At 41.3% G+C, this 21,849-nt stretch overlaps 1 protein-coding gene across 4 annotated transcripts in view; it reads left to right on the forward strand.

Annotated features, from left to right (window-relative positions):
* klhl12 (kelch-like family member 12) overlaps positions 1-13,143 on the forward strand; it is a 17,311-nt gene extending 4,168 nt beyond the window's left edge. Inside the window, exons 8-12 of one of the 4 annotated variants that reach the window (XM_062053389.1) lie at positions 3,709-3,904; positions 3,978-4,136; positions 4,212-4,310; positions 4,378-4,564; positions 8,092-10,383. In XM_062053389.1, coding sequence (XP_061909373.1) covers positions 3,709-3,904; positions 3,978-4,136; positions 4,212-4,310; positions 4,378-4,564; positions 8,092-8,863 — 1,413 coding nt within the window. In that variant the 3' untranslated portion in view covers positions 8,864-10,383. The other 3 variants (XM_062053388.1, XM_062053390.1, XM_062053391.1) reach the window with 3 other exon arrangements.
* Positions 13,144-21,849: the final 8,706 nt, after the last annotated feature.

Here is a 21,849-nt window from a genome sequence, read left to right on the forward strand (position 1 = left end):
AGGAAGTCAATGATCCAACTGCAGAGGGAGTCGGGCACGCTGAGCTGGTAGAGCTTGTCTCGTAGCAGTCCAGGGAGGATGGTGTTGAAGGCAGAGCTGAAGTCCACAAACAGGATCCTAGCGTAGGTGCCTGGGCCTGGGGAGTCCAGATGCTCCAGGATGAAGTGGAGGGCCAGGTTCACTGCATCATCCACAGACCTGTTGGCTCTGTAGGCAAACTGCAGTGGGTCCAGGGGGGGGGGCGGTGATGTCCTTGAGGTGGGGCAGGACCAAGCGCTCAAAGGACTTCATGACCACAAACGTCAGCGCAACCGGCCTGTAGTCATTTAAGTCCTGTGATCCGTGCTTTCTTGGGGACAGGGACAATGGTGGAGGTCTTAAAGCAGGACGGCACGCGGCATAGCTCCAGAGAGGTGTTAAAAATGTCAGTGAACACAGGAGCCAGCTGATCCGCACAGTGTCTGAGAGTGGAGGGGGAGACACCATCCGGCCCGGGGGCCTTCCGCGTATTCAGCTTCAAGAACTGCCGTCGTACATCCTCCTCTTGGATGGAGAGGGCCTTTAAAGTCCTATGATGTTCTTGGAATCCTGTGATGTCCTTTGATTCCTTTAACTCCTTTAATGAAGTGCTGGCGTTGGTGGGGAGGGTGATGGTGGGGGGAGCAGAGCTTTGATGAGCTGAAGACCGTTCATGACGACAGTAATGTGTGTTGAGGCCCTGAGCGAGAGTCCGGTCATTCAGGGCCTGGTGGGTTTTGGGCTTATAGTTCGTAAGGGCCCTTAGCCCTCTCCAAACGGCCGCAGAATCATTGGAGCGGAACTGTTCCTGTAGACGGTTAGAGTACACAGATTTAGCTTTCTCCACTTCCCTGTTGAAGTGGTACTTCGCTTCTCTGTAGGTACTCCGGTCCCCGCTTCTCCACGCAGCCTCCTTTTTCTTGTGCAGCTGTCGGAGCTTGGGTGTGAACCAGGGCTTGTCGTTGTTATAACAAGCCCTGGTGCGCGTTGGAATGATGCGCGCCTCATTGAACTGTATGTATGAGGTCACAGTGTCCGTATACTCGTCCAGATTGTTCGTGGCCGCTCCAATTGCCTCCAATTGTACACCCCACTTTTCGTATTATTCAACCAAAATAAAGCCAGTTTTTTGTACACAGTCTCGGTTATAGGATAGGATAGGATAGGATACTTTACACGTCCCACGAAGAAAAAATTATGTTGCAGTGCAGATGCAAAAAGTCCACAAAGATATTACAAAAGCACATGAAAACAAGAATAAAACATCAAAGGACATATAAGACATTAAAGGAGTACAGCCCTGATGGCACCACCTGCCACTTTAGCGACGCCATTTGTACATACAGCTCAAAGTAAAACACAACGAAAAAAATAAAATTTAGCAAGAAATAATAGATATTGTACACATATGATTGCACCAAGCATAGACAAACAACAAAACAAAACAAAAACACAATTTCAACACCCACATACTGTACACCGCGGTGGCCTCTGCATTGCTCCAATCCATCATCTGCTGGGGTCAGGAGCCGCACGGCCATGGATACAAAGAAAGGTATGAATGAAATTACTTGGTAAAGAAGGTGAGAAACACTATTGAATCCAAGAAACAACTTTGCTGCGAAGTACAAAGGTGGCGCATGGCAGATCTCAAAGGGATGTACAGGAAGTCGCCTCATCCCTCTCCGCTCCTCACCCTGCCGTATTAGCCAACAAGTTGTTAATGAAGGTGAAAGTGCTGTTAATGTTCATTTATCCATTTGTTGCATAAATTATATTTCATTGTTTTCTGCATGTAAAACTAGGCTTAGTCTCTATAAAATGTATTTCAGCAGTTATGGGTGGTTTGCGATTTCCGACTGAAAAGGGCGACAGTTTGAGTGCTGACTGTGTATGTCAATAGCTGTGTTCTTTTTGCAGGTTTTTGCAAAATAAAATAATATTTCTAAAATTTCGACAAAGTACATGTGCGACTTGTAGGTGTTTTGCGTTATGAGCCATAATTCTCGTAAAATCTCATCCCGTGAGACGCCACTTTGAGGAAGATATTGCAGCCACCGCTGTTGCCTGTGATGTCAAAAAAAGACGAAGGCAACGTCATTATGGCCCCCTTGACATTGCTCGGGTATGTGGGTCTCTCCGAGCCCCCAGCCTACTGATCCGAATCGAGACCAAGACAGCCCGTCTGCCTTAGTTGCCCTGCATTGGCGCCCCACCGGTTCGGTTTTTAGGGTAACCTGTAAATGCCAAAATTTGCAAGTTGCATCTTGCGTTTGCGAAACACTTTAATATTGAAATGTCTCAAAAACCACTTCATGAGATTGCAAAATGATTTAGCAATATTTGAGTTTTTTAAAAATATGGGTTTTTCCATTACCAGTTTTTTTTATTGCAATATTTAGGTTCTGCGCATTTGTAGGGGTAATAGTAACGCAACTAGTGTGTGCTGAAGAGGATGGCTGTGTAGCCTGTGCACGCTGGAAGAGGTCTCTCTAATGAGTTTTTGAAAGCAGTAATCAATAAAATGATTTAAAATTACTAAAATACCCAAGTAAAAGTAAGAAGTATGTTGCATTAAACCTACCCGTACTCTGACAAGTACAATTCATCCAAAAAGTTACTGAAGTAAACAAACGGCGTAAATGTAGGGTGTTAAGATACAATAGACTTTATTTGTCCCACAATGGGAAAATTATGTGGTTGCAGTGCAGTGGGCCGGGTTCCAGCACCCTGCAAGCTCAAGATGGACAGGCGGTAGAAATGGATGGCTAGACAGTGCAGAATCAAAAAGTCCACAAGAAATAAGGTAAAACACATGCAAACAAGAGGGAAACATTAAAAGATCACTGTACGGATGCAGCCAGCTGCTACTTAAGAGCTACAAAAGTGAAACGACAAAAAAAGAGCAATAAGTGATACATATTGAGCACATACAATTGCACTGTACATAGGCAGGCAGTCTCGGACAGAGGCCGCTCTCTTGGTTGCTTTGTTCGTTTGTGTTTAATATGTATAATTTATTGCAATTTGTTTTGTTTTTTTGTTGTTTTACTTTGTATGTAGAAATAGCGCTGCTGAAGTGGAAGCTGGTTGCATCAGCTTTGCTCTTTTTAAGTCGTTTATGTCCTGTGTTCTTTGATGCTTCCCCTCTTGTTTTCATGTGTTTTACCTGGGTTTGGTGTACTTTTTGCATCTACACTGCAACCACATGATTTCCCCATTGGAGGATGAACAATGTCTATACCCTATCCTATACTAACAAAACAACCAAGAGAGCCGACTACGTCCCAGACTGCCCACTAGCTCTCGGCTCTCAGCCCGATCCGCGCTGATGAGCGAGAATCCATCCTGGGTAACCGAAGTGTCCAATGCATGCTCATTCATCCAGGGCTCCTTGAAGCTCGTCCATCCCGACGCTCAACTCTACCTCCGCAGGCCCGTCTATTCCTCCGCATCTCCTATGGTTTCTTTATACAGACTCCGGTGTGGCTGAGAGCCAGCAACTGGTTTCTGGTGCAAAACTCCCCTGAGGTGTATCCAAGAGTTTACAAAAAAGCACGGCACTGCAGTCTACCAGAAGGCAAAAAACATGTGAAAACAAGGAAAATATCAATCTTTGTTTTTATCAGATTCCTGCTCGTCAGCTGCAGTTTTTTTACAATATCGCTAATGAGCACATTGTTTTTGCAGAACATTGCAAGGAAAAGGCGTTACGTTGCCACAGTGTCTCTCCATGATCGGGTTTATGTGATTGGAGGTTATGATGGACGATCAAGGCTCAGCTCTGTGGAGTGTCTGGACTACACGGCAGACGAGGATGGTGTGTGGTACACCGTTGCTACCATGAATGTGCGTCGTGGCCTCGCTGGCGCCACAACACTTGGAGGTGAGCTTTTGTGTAACCCATCTTACACAGAAATGAGTAAAAATGTGATTTAATTATCTTTTTCCTCCATCAGACATGATCTATGTTGCCGGTGGCTTTGATGGCAGCAGACGCCACACAAGCATGGAACGATATGACCCTAATATTGACCAGTGGAGCATGCTGGGAGATATGCAGACAGCTAGAGAAGGTGCTGGTCTGGTAGTGGCCAGTGGACTGATATACTGTCTTGGTAGGACACACTTTGTTGTCTCTCTTGAGTCACGTTCATTGAATTATGAAAACTGTCTTTAATATTACCTCAAAGGTGGATATGATGGACTCAATATACTTAATTCAGTAGAGCGGTATGACCCACACACAGGCCACTGGACAAGTGTCACTCCGATGGCCACAAAGCGCTCGGGTGGGTTCCCAAGATGCAAATTAAAGGTGCGGAATTTGTGAGCAACTCTAATGTCCTGTTGTTTCAGGGGCCGGTGTGGCTTTGCTCAATGACCACATCTATGTGGTTGGAGGCTTTGATGGTGTTTCGCACCTCGACTCTGTTGAGGTCTATAACATCAGAACAGACTATTGGACCACTGTGACCAGTATGACCACTCCTCGATGCTACGTAGGAGCAACTGTCCTCAGAGGACGTCTCTATGCCATTGCCGGGTAAGGTTTTCCCACTGTTCTAACAACCAAAGTTTATTTATGTAGCGCTTAATCACAAGTGCCTCCAAGGACCGCACAAAACGCAATGTCTACGTTTACACTGCAGGCCGAAGTGGCCCAAATCTAATTATCTAAATCAGATATTTTTGTAGCTGACTGTTTACATTGAAAGTAAAATGTGATCGTTATTAGACTCCAGTATAAATGCGCACAGGCCCTAATGTGGCCTTGTCGTCAATAAAGTATAAACAAAGGAAGTTGACTGGAAGATAATCTGTTGAAATGAGCGACCTCTTGTAAATGAAGTTGACTTGTAATCACTTTACTTGACAAAGTAAAGTGATTATTTTACATATATATTTTTTTAATTGAGTATTTAAATCGGCATTTCGAATCTGAGATATAATTTTTTGATGCGGCAGCGATATAAATCGATATAGCACTGCAAGCTTTTTTCGATAAAGTAGCTGATTTCGACAGAACATTAAGTTCAGAAAATTAACAGGGAAGTCGCTACTACGTGAGAAAATCTGGACGCCACAGATCGGCATGTTAGCTGGTTTGTGCCGTGGCAGTTGTGTAAAGGAAGTAGTCAGATGATGGAAAACAACTGTAGGAGGAAGAAGAGAACTGCAAAAAAGAAAGTCATTGTGCTGCACACAGAAATTACGTTGTTCGCCCAAAGTTGACATAAAAGTCGCATTCAGTTTTACATTCAGGGCGCATTGCATTGCAGTCACATTGGAAAAGATAAGTTTCAAATCAGATTCAGTCTATATTCTGATGTGGCCCAAATCTGAAGCGAAAAGATGAGATGTGAAGCGCTTTGGAGCATTTACATTGGCCAAAAAATAAGATCTTTGTCACTTGAGGGCAAAAAAATCAAATTTTGTGTGTAGTGTAAACGGGGCCAATGACATCCCCTGATCTGAAACCCACATCCGGGCAAGGTAAAACTCATAACACAAAATGACAACAAGACACGTTTTAAACCCTATGGTTCGATTTTCTGCTGTTAAAATACAACCAACTTGTAGCGACATCTGCAGGCATCATCCAGACATCTACACAACAGTAGGTAGGCAGAAGCTAATATTTCAAAATTACTCTTACTGTACTGAATTACTGTTACTATTAAAGACAGTAGAGCAGGAGCAAGACCCCTTACTTCACCAATACTTTTGTTGTACACCATTGCCAACATTGCCCGCTGATTTGATAAGCTAACATACACACAGTGCGAATTTGACGTTCTCGGCACGCTGTTACTAGCACAACTTGACATGTACACACACACACACACACGTTGCTGGAGTTCTAACTGGCTGTTCATGACCAAAGATCGTATATTGTGAGAGGATGATCTAATGCATGGTGATGTACAGTACAGTACAGCACACACGGTGTCCTACACAAAATACATTTGCAGTCAGTCATGTCATCTTCTTTGTGTCACTTTAAAAAAATACAGAGGAAATGACCTTGGTGTCCTCAATGGTAGTTACGGCCATGTATAGAATACAACTAGTCTAATCATATATTTTTCAACATTTGAAAAAAAAAATATTTTCAGCTAAAATAATAAGTTTACGGTAGTCTAAAATGTACAGTACTCATGGAGTGCAGGTCTTGCCGTGAATTTTATTTTTGAGATGCTGTGCAATAACCTTAATATAAGTGTTTCAAGACTACTTCAAAGATGCATTATCCTTTAAATAGGATTTTTACTCTACAAAATGTACTGTAATTTTAGTCGACTAAAATGCTGAGGAATTTAGTCGGTTTAAAACTAGACTAAAACCAAATACTTTTAGATGACTAAATTATGACTAAAATAAATGTTTGTCAAAAAACTTGGGAAAAACGTCAAAACTTGGGAAATTTCTATACGGATTGTTGGAAGGAATTATAACGGAAGGAAATATTGTTTTATAAACATCTCTGCCGTGCCTCCATGGTTTGATTTGTAATTAATTAATACACAAAAACAAGTACCAATAGGCAATGTTCCCTTTAATTTTTCATGTGTGTGAGCAAACGCAAAAACTCCCTGAGCATTCAGTGGAGCCCATGTGAGCAACATCAGACGTGCACACTGTGGCTACACCAGCAGCACACATGTCCCAAACCTGACTAAAAATCAAGTTCAATCTCCATCCATCCATCCATTTTCTACCGCTTGTCCCTTTCGGGTTCGCTGGAGCCTATCTCTGCTGCATTTGGGCGGAAGGCGGGGTACACCCTGGACAAGTCCCCACCTCATCGCAGGGCCAACACAGATAGACAACATTCTCTTATTATTATAATCAAATGACAGCAGTCATTTCCATGAGATGATTTTCTAATACAAGTGTTTAGGCCCACTTACAATGACAATAACAAAAAATATTGTTTTTCATGAACTGTGTACTTGTATTGTTTGTCTGGGTGGAGGTCCTGCTTTGGAAATAATTTGTACCCCTTTCAGACATTGCATTTAGTTCCCATTAAAACATTCACATGTTGCACAATGAGATGTAAGCAGGGGATCATGTGTACATTCCTGCAACTTCCTGTTTGTAAAAAATATATTTTTATTAGTATTTATTTAATATACTAGCAGCATTTCATGATTAATATTTATAAATAAGATTCCTAATAAATAACACTAGAATAAGCACACATTTGTTTGGTAAATCATAGTGTAACGACCTGGAATGACACTTTATGTCCTCGACCTCCACGCCCCTGTTAAAACCCGTACAGTCACCTTCTCACACTCAGCCCCCTGGTTCACACCCGAGCTGAGGAAAATGAAGACGGCCGGGCGGGCTCTGGAGCGGCGGTGAAACTCCACTGGGCTAACTGTCCACAGACAGGCCTTTAGGGAACACCAAAAGGCCTACGCAAGATCTCTCAGGGAGGCACAGTCACAATTTTACTCCAACATAATCAACAAAAACCCTGGCAACTCTAAAACACTCTTCTCCACCGTCAACCACTTTCTGCAACCACAATCCTCCAAACACCATAACACAACAGCTGATCAATGCAACACCTACCTTGAGTTCTTCAGAACTAAGGTAGACAACATCCGCTCCCTCCTTTCTGGCCCCGTCACTCAAATTGTCCCAACCATCGTCCCACTGCCTCTGAGCCCTAACCCCCTCTCATCTTTCACCAGCACTACACAGCAAGAGATTGAGGACATTGTCAGAGGAATGAAGCCCTCTACCTGTGCCCTGGACCCTCTTCCCACCACCCTAGTCAAAACCAACATCTGTACAATAAGCCCCCTGATCACCAACATCATCAACCTCTCCTTTCAGACCGGCCACATTCCACTAACTCTTAAGACCGCCATCCTCACCCCTCTTCTTAAAAAACCCTTCCCTCGACCCAGACACCCTCTCCAACTACAGGCCCATCTCAAACCTACCATTCCTCTCTAAAATACTGGAGAAAGTAGTCTCCTCACAGCTCCAAACTCATCTCAAACTCAACAACATTAGCGAAAAATTTAAATCTGGTTTCCGTTCTGCCCACAGTACAGAAACCGCCCTGGTCAGGGTCACTAACGACCTCCTGATGGCGGCGGATGCCGGCTCCCCCTCTCTGTTAATCCTACTGGACCTTACAGCCGCATTTGACACTGTCGACCACAACATCCTAATCAGTCGCCTTCAATCCACCATCGGTCTCAACAATACAGCACTACAGTGGTTCAAGTCCTACATCTCCGGTCGGTCAGAATATGTCTCCCTGGGAGGTTCACATTCGCGCACCCTGCCTGTCACCTGCGGTGTACCCCAGGGATCTGTCCTCGGCCCCACCCTGTTCACCTTGTATCTACTACCCCTTGGCCGTATCATCAGCAGGCATGGAATTTCCTTCCATTGCTATGCTGATGATACACAGCTCTACCTGCAAACAATGCAAACCTCACCCTCATTTCCAACGCCCCTCTCCATTCTCACCACCTGCCTGGAGGAGATAAAGGCATGGATGAGCATCAACTTCCTGCAGCTCAATAGCTCAAAAACAGTGGTCATGAAAATAGGCACCCCACACCAGATCAACACATGCCCCATAACCAGCATCACCTTCTCTGGACAGGACCTGCCACTCTCCCCAGTTGTGACCAACCTGGGAGTGAAAATGGACCCCCACCTGAACTTTGAAGCCCACATCAACTATCTGCGCAAAACCTCTTTCTTTCACCTCCGCAACATCTCAAGACTCCGCCCCTCACTCAGACCTGCCACTCTCCCCAGTTGTGACCAACCTGGGAGTGAAAATGGACCCCCACCTGAACTTTGAAGCCCACATCAACTATCTGCGCAAAACCTCTTTCTTTCACCTCCGCAACATCTCAAGACTCCGCCCCTCACTCACCCCAGCCGACACTGAAAGACTCGTCCATGCCTTCATCTCCTCCAGGCTTGATTACTGCAACGCACTCCTCGTCAGGGTCCCCAAAAAGAGCATCAAAAAGCTCCAGTACATTCAAAACAGCGCAGCGAGGATCCTGACGAGAGTGCGCAAGCGTGATCATATCACACCTATCCTCAAATCACTCCACTGGCTCCCTATTGCATCCCGGACCCAATTTAAGATCAACCTGCTCACTCACCAATGCATCTACGGCAACGCCCCCTCCTACCTCAAGGACCTAGTTTCCCCTCAACCCCCTACCCGCAGCCTCCGCTCCTCAAACACTAACCTCCTCAAACACTAACCTCCTCAAACCCATCAGGACAAAGTTACAATCTATGGGCCGCCGGGCTTTCTGCTCGACCGCTCCCGAACTTTGGAACGCTCTCCCCGACCATCTTAGAGCACCACAGTCGGTCGACCATTTTAAGAAGGGACTAAAAACCCACCTTTTTAGCACAGCTTTTATCTAATTTCTCTGCCTTCTTGTTTTTAAATGCACTGCTTGCTTATCTGTTTTTTTTATCCAGTGCTTTCAGGCTCTTATTTCTACTTTATCTATGTTTCTGTTTTATCTAGTGTGTGTCATGATTCATTTCTATTTTAATTTTTTATTATATATTCTTACTTTCCATTTTTATTTTTAATACTTTGTAGCACTTTGAGATTTTAACAAATGTAAAGTGCGTAACAAATGCAATTCATTATTATTATTATTATTATTATTATTATTGGTGTTGGAGTTGTCAGACTTTTTGTGTGGCTGTAAACGCATCACTGGCTAAGTGCCATATGTGCAAGTGAGAAAGAGCGAGCGGCTGCTGTTGATATAACAAAATTGCTTTTGGTCTGGTTTGTACTGCAGAAAATGACCACTTTTGCTAGATATAATTTTTTTTACTAATGTTTTGGTGATGTGTTTATGGCCGACAATAAAGAGTTTTGCTCAGTAAAGTGATGGATGGAATTCATGTCCACAAAGCGTCTCGACAGACGTTACAATATTTGAACAATGATGACGAAAACTGTTTTCTCTGTCGTGTCCGTGTGTCGAAAATTGTTATGCGCTTATTTTTTTATTTGATTTTGTGCGTGGCATAGATTTGCCGTGCGCAGAGGACGCTTGAGCAGTGCGCAATTGCACAGGCGCGCACCTTAGAGGGAACGTTGCCAATAGGTAAGAAAAGTTGGTTTTGTATAATGGGTCTCCTTTAAGTTCGGGTACGCTCCTTTAAGTTCGGGTACGCTTAAGTCAGACCTGGGCATTGTATGGCCCGCGGGCCGCATCCGGCCCTTTGCGCATCCCTGTCCGGCCCGCGTGAGGCCAATCATAAATTACCAAATAAATGTCAAAAAGTATCTATGTCGAGTGTGCAATACAACGGTGCTGCTTTTGTTTTGAAAAGCGTTATTTGTATTACTTCCGTGTGGACGTATGCGCGTGTGAGATTGTGAGTGAATTGAACGGCACAATTACAAATTACAAAATAAAGTTAATAAACATCTATGTCGTGCGTGCAATACAACTGTGCTGCTTTAATTTTGAAATGTGTTATTTATGCCGTATGTCCGGGGGGAACCTGTGAGTGAAGGTGCATAGAGACAAGTGATGAGACGCTAAAAAAAGAAAAGTTGATGAGGAATGGCGTGTTTCCAACAAGACATGGACTGCCAAGTATTTCTTTACATAAATTAATGGTAAAGCCGTGTGCTTAATGTGTGGTACACAGGTTGCTGTGTTTAAATATCATTTTAATCGCCACTACACGAAGAAACACGAGGGAAAATACCGGAATGTGTCTGATGAGGCGCGCAAGGGAGGCTGATGCGTTGATGGTAAAACTGCAAACCCAACAAGGACTTTGTGCCATATTTCACACCCCCAGAGATGCAGCCGTCAGGACAAGTTTCGTCATTTCTCACAAAAGCGCCAGAAAAAGTAAGGCGTTTTCTGACGGAGAGTTTATTAAGGAGTGCTTATTGGACTTTGTTGCGCTGATAATGCCCGGAGACATGGACTGTTTTTCGCTAACTTTGGATGAGAGCTCTGATGCAGTCAATTAAAGAGACAACCACAGGTAATGACTTGTTCACAGAGGTAAATGCGTGTTGGGACAAGCTGGCAGGTGTGACAATCCAATCCACTTTATTTATATAGCACATTTAAACAACAAAATGTTTCCAAAGTGCTGCACAACAATATTAAAAACAATATTCAAATATTATCCTTAGCTCCACCAATGACTGAATAAAAAGAAAAAACAATTACATATAAAACCAATATAAAAAACAATATAAAATAAATATGATTAAAAACTATTTTTAACAACAGATGGTTGTCCAAATCTGATGGGGAACAATGTTGGATAATGCAGGATAAAGTGACCATCAAAAGCAATCTGCTTTTGTATAAAGTTAAGTTAGGTTAAATTAAATTATTATTATTATTATTATTATTAATTATTATTATTATCATCATTATTATTTATCTTACGGTATATCAAAAATAATATTGAGCAAAATTTAATTGAAATATTGTCGTGTGGCCCTCCAGCAGTGCTCGGGTTGCTTATGCGGCCCCCGGTGAAAGTTAATTGCCCACCCCTGGCTTAAGTTGAGGTACCACTTTATATGATTTTTGTCTAAAACATGCATGTAATTCAATTAAGTTTTGAGCCAAATAGCATAAAAATCATATCACACAAATTTAAAGAAGGCAAAAAAACATCAGTCGGGGTGAAGACACCAGCGTCATGTTTTTCCTTTTCCGGTAGTTTGCAGCGTTACTTATGTAGAATTAAACATACTGTACATACAGATGAGGCATATACTGTATGTCTGTGTAAATGCAGTTTATCCAACAATATCATGCTTAGCACTTGCTGGAGGTAAGTAGAAAATGTGATTCCAAGAAATGACAGGTGAAGGCTGGTAAAATATTATACCTCCCCTATAGCTTAAATTGTTTTCATGTGGATTAAGCTGTATGTTGATTTATTTTAAAAAAATGTTGTTTTTAATTCGTGTTCCTCGCAGTTCAGTGTTAAACCAAAATAGTAGGAAGTTGACAATCTAATAAGTGAAGTGAATTATATTTATATAGCGCTTTGATCTAGTGGCTTAAAGCGCTCTACAGAGTAAAACCCATTATCTAAGTTACTTTTAAACCAGTGTGGGTGGCACTGGGAGAATGTGTGCAAAGTATCTTGCCCAAGGACACAATGACAGTGACCCCCAGATTTACGTTAGGGGTAACATTTTATATAGAGCAACTTGTCATCCAATAATTTTGATTTGACATGTGCTTCTTTATGCAAAAAACAATATAGTTAGAGTTCCAGATAAAAACAATTATATAATATTTTATCTGCTAGCTCTTACTACATTTGATCACACTGCCTCTTTTCTTGTTGTTTTCCTAGATACGACGGGAACTCTCTACTCAGCAGCATTGAATGTTACGACCCGGTTATCGACTCCTGGGAGGTGGTTACCTCCATGGTGACGCAGCGGTGCGATGCAGGAGTCTGTGTTCTACGAGAAAAGTGATCTCTACCTGAGAACTCAAAGAATCACAAGTGGCGTTAAGGATAGGCAGCAAGAATGTGATTCAATGCTACGAGAATGAAGCTGGACCTTTTGTCATGAATACTGCTACAGAGATAGAGCTTGGCTGTGGTCAATCACCAACTGGAGCCCATCGTCATTTGCATGACTCTTTCGTGGCCGTATCCACAGCTGTAAGAGTATTTTTTTCAATTTGTCCTTCAAGTGCAATATATTTGTACACTTCATCAGAAAACATGAACAATGGAGATGCTGCTATGCGCCTTTTGACTCTGGCTACATCGTGTGGTGAACATTCATAGTGCCTCTTGTTAATGCGCCATTTGCTTATTTAGCATTTGCCAAGTCTTTGCATTTCTATTGATTAGAATTGCTTTTTGAATCCTCTTAATAAAATGTTTTAATTCATGTTAGAGATTAATATGGTTTTCAAATAACTGAATTGTACCAGTTAGATTATTTTCTTGAAAATTACAAACATCTGAGGTGAATGTCATTGCTCAAGCATTTCAGTTTAAATATGTAACTTCACTACTGCTTGAAAAGTAAATAAACACACTTAATTGACACATAATGTCATCTTAGCTTTATAAACGTGTGTTATGTAATGCAGACACAAGTCCAGAAACTCATTTGTCATGTTAACTTACAACTCCTACTACCCATAGTATTGTTTTTGACTATTGATTACACTGTATATGCTCATTATAGCCTGGTGAAAACAAATCTAATTGTGGCCTTAAATTCCTCAATAATTATCACTCAACTTTTTTAAATGTTCAACTATGGATTTAAAATAAACAAATAGGGAATAATTGAAGGAAGACGTTTTAAAAAAGTATAGCATTTACATGTACTATTACTTTTTATAAAAAATATAACCATGTTTTCAAATAATTAGATGAAATTAATTTGCAGTTGGTATTGGTAACTTTAAAAATACAGAGTTTGTACTTTGGAGATGCTTTGCCATATTTTACTGTAGCCACCTTTACTTGCTTTTTTGTTTATGGTCGAGTGTGTTTATCTTTAGTAAGTGAAAGACATTCTCTATTGTCTTGAGATCTGACCACTGAATGATATTTTGTGTTTTCATTATAAAAGTCCTAATGAGCTTATAATAGAAATCAAAAGTGTATGATGATTATAGAATCATTTTCATGATGAAGAAAAAACATTTACCTCATTCAGTGCATCCAGGATATTCACAGCGCCTCACTTTTTCCACATTTTATGTTACAGCCTTATTCCAAAATGGAATGAATTTATTGTGTCCTAAAAATTCTACAAACAATAACTCATAATGCCAATACAAATGTATTTTTTCAAAACAATATGTAAATGTATTAAAAAGAAAGAACAAAAAATCACACGTACAGAGACATCCTGGGGGAAAAAAAGAACGCTTCCCATCCAACCTGATGGAGCTTGACATGTGCTGCAAAGAGGAATGGGCGAAACTGCCCAAAGATAGGTGTGCCAAGCTTGAGGCATTGTATATATAAAATAATTGAGGCTGTAATTGCTGCCAAAGGTGCATCAACAAAGTATTGAGCAAAGGGTGTGAATACTTTATTTTTTTTGTATGTTTTTTTTTTTCTCATAAATTAGCAAAAATGTTAAAAATGTTCAACAAAAAAAAATGACAGTCTTTATGGAGTATTGTCTTTAGAATTTTAACAAAATTAATGTATTCCATTTTGGAATGAGGCTGTAACATAACAAAATATGGGGGAAATGAAGCGCAAATCCACAATAACTGCAAGACAGCCAGATTAAAAAACTTTTTTTTTTTTTAATTATTCTGGAATTACATTCTCTCATGAAACTAACTTGTATCAGAATTAGGGACAAAAACAACTATACCACGTCCTGTTTTAAAAAATAATAGTTGTTTGATATGTGCATGTGTAACTTCAAACAACACTGATGAATGCTGACTGAAGTAAAATACGGAATATGTGTATAGGCCTCCATACACTTAATTTCATACTGCTCACTTTCAGATAAATGTAATTAAACAGGAATGAATAAGAATCCTACGATAAAACTACCAGCAGGTGAAAGTAGCTGCAAGGATTTTCATCCATGTACAGTGGTACCTCAATTTGTGTTTTTTTTGACAAAGCTCTTAACTCAAAACATCTGTACGTCAAACACCTCCTGGAATCAATTTAATTGGTGCTTGACCCCCTATAAACATCACGGTTTTATTTTTTTTAAATTAACTTTCACAGACAAAATATTATATTTTCTGAAAATTGATAAGAATAGAATGAACTACAAACAGCTGTAGTAGTTTCATAAAGTAATGCAATAATAATGTACAGCCTTTACATTGGAGAGTGGACTTCTACAGTATCTCCTTCCATCTGCGTCACCGTCATAGACCGCATCAGCAGCTTTTCCATATTTCATCAAATGTCCACCGTTTAGATATTATTTTAACATCCTTGGCTGATGTTTGACTCATTTTGCTTCAGAATGGTGCAGACCAGTAGTGATACGCTCAAATTGCTTTGCCAAACTGGCGACACACTCGGTCAAGTTTTTGATGATTTTTTTATTTTTATTCAATAAGTATGAGTCACTTTTTTCTCAGAACTGTCCTTCACACTCACATTCTTCCTTCACATGCTTGTGAAAATTAAGTTATGTCGATCTCTGGCCATAAGCTATTGCTAGCGAGTAAGACCAAATGTTTTGGTCTGATCTTATGGAGTTCACTTTGGACATTTGCTACGCTAACTAATGGCGGGGATGCTTGTAACTCAAACTTTTGCGTGCAATCTAACCTAAAGCATAACCATTACCCGAGAGGCAGCTCTTATCCCAAAACTATTTTAAGTTGAGGTACAACACTATTAAAGTCTGTTATCCAAATACCATTGACCCGCTGAGCAACATCAACAAACAGTACATTAGAACTGGACTACAGGGAGGAGGTGAAACATCTGGTTGACTGGTGTAGAACCAACAACCTGGTCCTGAACGTCGACAAGACCAAGGAGATCATCTTCGACTTCAGGAGGCAACAGTCCAGCCACACTCCACTCCATCAACGGCACAGCGGTGGAGATCGTAAGCAGCACCAAGTTCCTGGGGGTGCAAATAACTGACAATATGACCTGGTCCCTACACACTCTTGTAAAAAGAGCTAAGCAGCGCATGCACTTTTTGCGTCGGATGAAAAGAGCACAGCTCCCTCCCCCCACCACATTCTACAGAGGCACTAAAGAGAGCCTACTGACCAACTGCATCTCTGTCTGAACTGGAGCCTGCAGTGCCTCAGACTGGAAGTCTCTGCAGAGAGTGGTGAGGACGGCGGAAAAGATCATTAGGACTCCTCTTCCTCCTATCCAGGAAATCGCAAAAAGCTGCTGCCTGACCAGGGCGCAGAAAATTGCGCCCGGTCAGGCAGCAGCTTTTTGCGATTTCCTGGATAGGAGGAAGAGGAGTCCCTAATGATCTTTTCCGCCGTCCTCACCACTCTCTGCAGAGACTTCCAGTCTGAGGCACTGCAGGCTCAGTTCAGACAGAGATGCAGTTGGTCAGTAGGCTTCTTTAGTGCCTCTGTAGAATGTGGTGGGGGAGGGAGCTGTGCTCTTTTCATCCGACGCAAAAAGTGCATGCGCTGCTTAGCTCTTTTTACAAGAGTGTGTAGGGACCAGGTCATATTGTCAGTTATTTGCACCCCCCAGGAACTTGGTGCTGCTTACGATCTCCACCGCTGTGCCGTTGATGGAGTGGAGTGTGGCTGGACTGTTGCCTCCTGAAGTCGAAGATGATCATCCTTGGTCTCTTGTCGACGTTCAGGACCAGGTTGTTGGTTCTACACAGTCAACCAGATGTTTCACCTCCTCGTCCATTGAGAGCCTCCTCAGCAGCAGGACAGCTAAGACGCAACGAAGAGCGCCAGTCACAGCTGACCTGTTGGACGAGCCTTGACAGACACTCAGACTGCCGAGGAATTAAAATGTCAGCTTGGAGCCTTTTTGTCTGACAAATAACGTTCAGCCCTGGTGAGTATAATCAAAGCAAATCTTTAATGTTTTCTCTCCTAATGTAAATCTAACATCTTCATTTTATCCATTGCATAAAAGCATCATTTACGCTACTAAAAATAGACGTGATGTCAGTGGTATAACTGTGCACGTCTTTAATGACCTTACTATTAGAGTAATGATCGTTATCTCAACGCTTCATTACTGTAGCGTCGCTCTTGGAATTTATTTTGGCATTTTTTGAAAGATTTGAACATCATGTTCAACTTTGCAATTGTCACCTAAGACTCAAGAATCATATTTGATGTTTGTCATTCAGTAAAAACAGAAGCTGAAATTCTCAACATGTTGAAACATGACGTCGGGAAATTCTTGCAGGAGATGAAACTGTAAAGCGTGACTAAAAAGCATTGTTTAAAATTAAATGCTCAAACCCTTTAATGGGAAATGAGAAAAATACTACTTTTTGCATCATCTGACATTTTGTATCGTCAACATTTTGAGATATTTGAAAATAGTTGGACAATGTCAAGAACACGCATTGCTGCGACCTCAGGATGCAGAAGACTGGAGGACGACGCACAGGTAAGACAAGTATTTAATTATTGTAACACAGGTAACATAAGCACATCAGTCTGCCAGATCGCAAAAAGCCGCTGCCTGACCAGGGCTCAGAAAATCAGTAGAGACTCCTCCCACCCCCACCAAGGACTTTTTTCACTGCTGGACTCTGGAAAGAGGTTCCGCAGCCTCCGTAGCACAACCTCCAGGTTCTGTAACAGCTTCTTCTCTCAGGCCATAAGATTCTGGAACGCATCATAATAATCCCCTCAATTCCCCCCAAAAAACGGATTATCTTGCTGAACTATAAAAACAATAAAACATACATTTGTAAATGTGGATGCATATGCAAAAGTGCAATATATTTATCTGTACAGTATCTATCTATCTATCTATCTATCTATCTATCTATCTATCTATCTATCTATCTATCTATCTATATCTGCACCTTGTTTTGTAAATGCAAACACTCTGCACCTTATCGCTCTTTTATCCTACGCTACCACAAGCTAATGCAACACAATTTTGTTCTTATCTGTACTGTAAAGTTAAAATTTGAATGACAATAAAGGAAGTCTAAGTCTAAAAGCAGCTTACAGAGTCAGTAACATTAGTCACACTAAACAATTTTCGAGCCCTGACTGGAGGGCGAGGCAGTCATAAATAGAAGCCTGATTGGCAACCACGACCAGGTGTGGCCAGGCTGCCAATCAGCGACAGGTGAGGGAAAAAAAGGGCTCAGGGAAACAGACAGGAAGTGGAACTAAAATAAGAGCGAGGACCAGGAAATAAACACAAAACTAAGGAAACATGACAGTATGTGAGACCTGGTGTGACAGGTCATCACAGGCAGCATTTTAAAAGATGGATAAAACAGTCATAACTGTGGGACATTATTGAATTAAATTGTAATTCTGCTCTGCATGGCGAAGTACGATAAATTTGAAGACCAGAAAGAGACAATTAGTGAAAAGTTGAAATTTGTTTTCGTTCACTCAAACACAAACGTTCTAATCTGGACTGTTTTCTCTGGCTGCAAGCAACCTGGCAAGGTCGTTGCCTCGATATTACCCAAGAAGACAATGCAGCGAAGACTCAACAAACTGCTTTCCTGTCAACAACACCTGTGGAGTTGAACTCTGTTCGCTGTGCCTGCAAAGCAACTCCAGGCCTACAGACATAACACACATCATGGACCATGGACTGCCACATATGCACACATACCCCCGGCCCCACCCCACGCATTTGCCACCGCTTAATCCCCTTGAGGTGTGATGGGAGCCTGGAGCAGCGCCAGATGGGGGCTGCAGCTTCGACACAGGATGCCCTCCTGTTGCAAGTCTCGTCGTGGTTTCTGTGTTGTAACGTGTATATGTGCTTATCAATTTTTTTCCCTCGCCCCAGACTGAGCCCCCCGTCCCCATAGAAGCCTAGTCTAGGGTCAACTTTTTTTATACTCATCCCCTACAACCACCACTCCCCAAACCCCAGCGTCCACCTTTTCCCACCTTTAACGGGGGACCGCCCAGTGGAGACCCATCAGCGTTCCTGTTCTGTCACCCTGTACAATGTAGGTCTGCTCTTTAACAGTTTTGGGGGATGGCGTGGTGCGGTTGGGAGAGTGGCTTGCCTGCAACCTGAGGGTTCCTGGTTCAATCCCCACCTACTACCAACCTCGTCACGTCCGTTGTGTCCTTGAGCAAGACACTTCACCCTTGCTCCTGATGGGCCGTGGTTAGAGCCTTGCATGGCAGCTTCCACCATCAGTGTGTGTGTGAATGGGTGAATGTGAAAATAGTGTCAAAGCGCTTTGAGTACCTTGAAGGTAGAAAAGCGTTATACAAGTATAACCCATTTACCATTTACGTTTTTTGGCTGAAAATGTAATTTTGTTGTGCTTTTTCAGTGCAATGACAATATAGCGCTATCCTATGCAATGCTATCCTGTCCAATTATTTAATATCAGGGCATCTCAAAATTGTGTCATAACATAACACTTATTGGTAATCCGGGTTCAAAATTTCCTACTGCACCTTCAGAACTTCAATTAGTCCACTTTTGGTCATAATAAAAAAACTGACTTTTTTGTAAATACATACAAAATCTGTTGAGCCCTGAGGTATTTTAAGGTGTGATATTTGAGGTATCGATTCAGAAACAATTCAACTTCATCAATACATTAGAAAAAAATCTTGTCAGAGTACATTTTCACAACAAATTAAAATCCTTCCTGTGTTTATAGGGTGAAACGTTGATTTAAAAAATAATAATAAAAAGGCTGTTTGTTTGGAGTGTATATTTGGACACCGCTTTCTCTTCAAGCTTCCAATTTTTGTCGTTGTTCGGTTTCTTACGGTTTAAGAATAAAACAGGCGTTTACCACTTTTAGGGAAACAACTTTGTGCTTCTCAACCTCTGCAGTTTAATTTAGTTCACAGAGAGAGTGCATCTCTATTCATGTGGACCAGGCAGGCAGGTGTGCAGACAGGAAGTGCATGATGGGAGCCTTCTGCCTCAATAGGCACTTCCTGGACAAGACCTGTGGCACCAAACTCTCGTAACGAAATTCTGGACATCACGTCCCACAGTGGTCAGTGATGTGACATGATTTATTTTTGGGTGAAGTAAATTCGATCTTTTTCTTCCAGAGCAGCTGATATCCAGAAAAGCGGACGCATGTCTCTGGTCATTATAAATATGGGGTATATATATAAATATGAATGGTCAGTTATTAGTCCTAAAACTTGACAGACAAATGAATGTTAGTGTTGATGAAAATGTTTTATTAAAAGTTTGCACATGTGAGCAATCTTAAAAAAACGACTTGTCCAACATACATTTGTACTGCATTTAAAGGCAAATTTAGCATACTCACTTAAATATAAGACCACCCTGAATATAAGAAACTGTTTTTCAATAACTGTGTTTGATCAAATATTTTTCAATAAAATCATTTTAAACATATAATTTTTGAAGATTGCTCACGTCTTAAAAAACTGCTTTCATCAAGCCCCTCTAGTCTTGATGCCACAGAACTGAACAATTCCCATATCAAACCTGCCATTTTTGGACAAAGTCCTGGAAAAAGTTGTATACTTACAGCTTAGTGACTTTCACCTGTACAGCAATGTGTTTGATACTTTCCAATCAGGCTTTAGACCCCACCACAGCACCGAAACCTCTGATCAAGGTGACAAATGATACATGCCTGAAAACAAATGCAGGAAAAGTTTAAGTCTTTGAGCCCTGCTTTTGAAACAATTGACCATACTATCTTATTATAGATGTTATAAAACTGGGTGGGAATATCCAGTTCTGCTCTTAACTGGTTCAAGTCTTATCTAGATCACAGGACATACTTAGTTGAAATTGGTAACTATGTCTTTGACTAAATGTATATTACCTGTGGGGTTGCTCAGGGCTCGATACTGGGACCCCTATTGTTCAACGTGTACATGTTGTGACTTGGCCAGTTAATACGCAGGTTCATTTTGTCCTACCACAACTATGCAGATGACACTCAGATCTAGGTGTCGCGGCAGGTGAACGTTGGCTTGTTGATTTACTTTGTCATTGCATTGATCAGTGTGTGGATGCAAGAATAATTGTATTAAGTTAAACTCTGGCAAAACTGAAATCATTGTCTGTGGCCCACAGAAGCAAATATAAACTAGTCACATTGAAACTATCTCTCTGAAACAAAATAATAAGGTTAGAAATCTAGTATTAATAATGGACTCAAACTTTAACTTAAAGAGCCACCTTAAGCACACAAAGTCTTGTCAAAATCAAAGGAATATTGTCCAAAGAAGACTTAGAAAGATGAATCCATGCCTTTGTCTCCAGCAGGTTAGACTACTGTAATGCCCTTCTCACTAGGCTCTCTAAACGAGCTGAAAAGCTGCTACATTACATCCACAATGCTGCCTGAGTTTTGATTGATTGATTGATTGAAACTTTTATTAGTAGATTGCACAGTACAGTACATATTCCGTACAATTGACCACTAAATGGTAACACCTGAATACGTTTTTCAACTTGTTTGAGTCGGGGTCCACGTTAATCAATTCATGGTAAGTCCTGACTACAAACAGGAAATATGGCCATATTAGTCCAGTGCTTAGGTCACAGCACTGGCTTCTTGTTGCTCAGAGAATATACTTTAAAACAGCTATGCTTGTGCACAAGTATTTTCATGGTCTTGTGCCAAAGTACATCTCTAACATGTTAGAACCATACAGTATGAACCATCTCAGGCTCTGAGAACCTCAGGGGGTGGTCTCCTGCTGGTGCCCAGAGTCGGGACAAAATTTGGTGAAACTGCATTTCAATCTGGAATAGTCTTCCAGAAGATGTGAGACAGGCCTCAAGGTTGGCAATGTTCAAATCCAGGCTAACAACTTGTGTCTAATTGTGCATATGACACAGCAAATAATATATCTACATTCTTTGATTTTAATTTAAATTAAGATTGTTTTTGTGATGATTTTTTCAAATGATTTTTATTTGAATTATGATTCATTTTATGATTATTTTATTTTTAATTTTGCCTTCTTGTAATTTTTTGTCAAGCTCTTTGATTTGCCTTGTGTACGAATTCTGCTCTATAAATAATCTTGCCTCGCCTTGCACCCCTGACTCCAGTAATGGTGTCCTTGCTGACTGTGGCCACAACGTCTTGGACATCATTAACCAACATCTCTTGTGTAATTGTGGACTAAATCTCCACTTTTCTCAGAA

This window comes from Entelurus aequoreus, linkage group LG07 (assembly GCF_033978785.1).
Source record: "Entelurus aequoreus isolate RoL-2023_Sb linkage group LG07, RoL_Eaeq_v1.1, whole genome shotgun sequence".
Lineage (NCBI taxonomy): Eukaryota > Metazoa > Chordata > Actinopteri > Syngnathiformes > Syngnathidae > Entelurus > Entelurus aequoreus.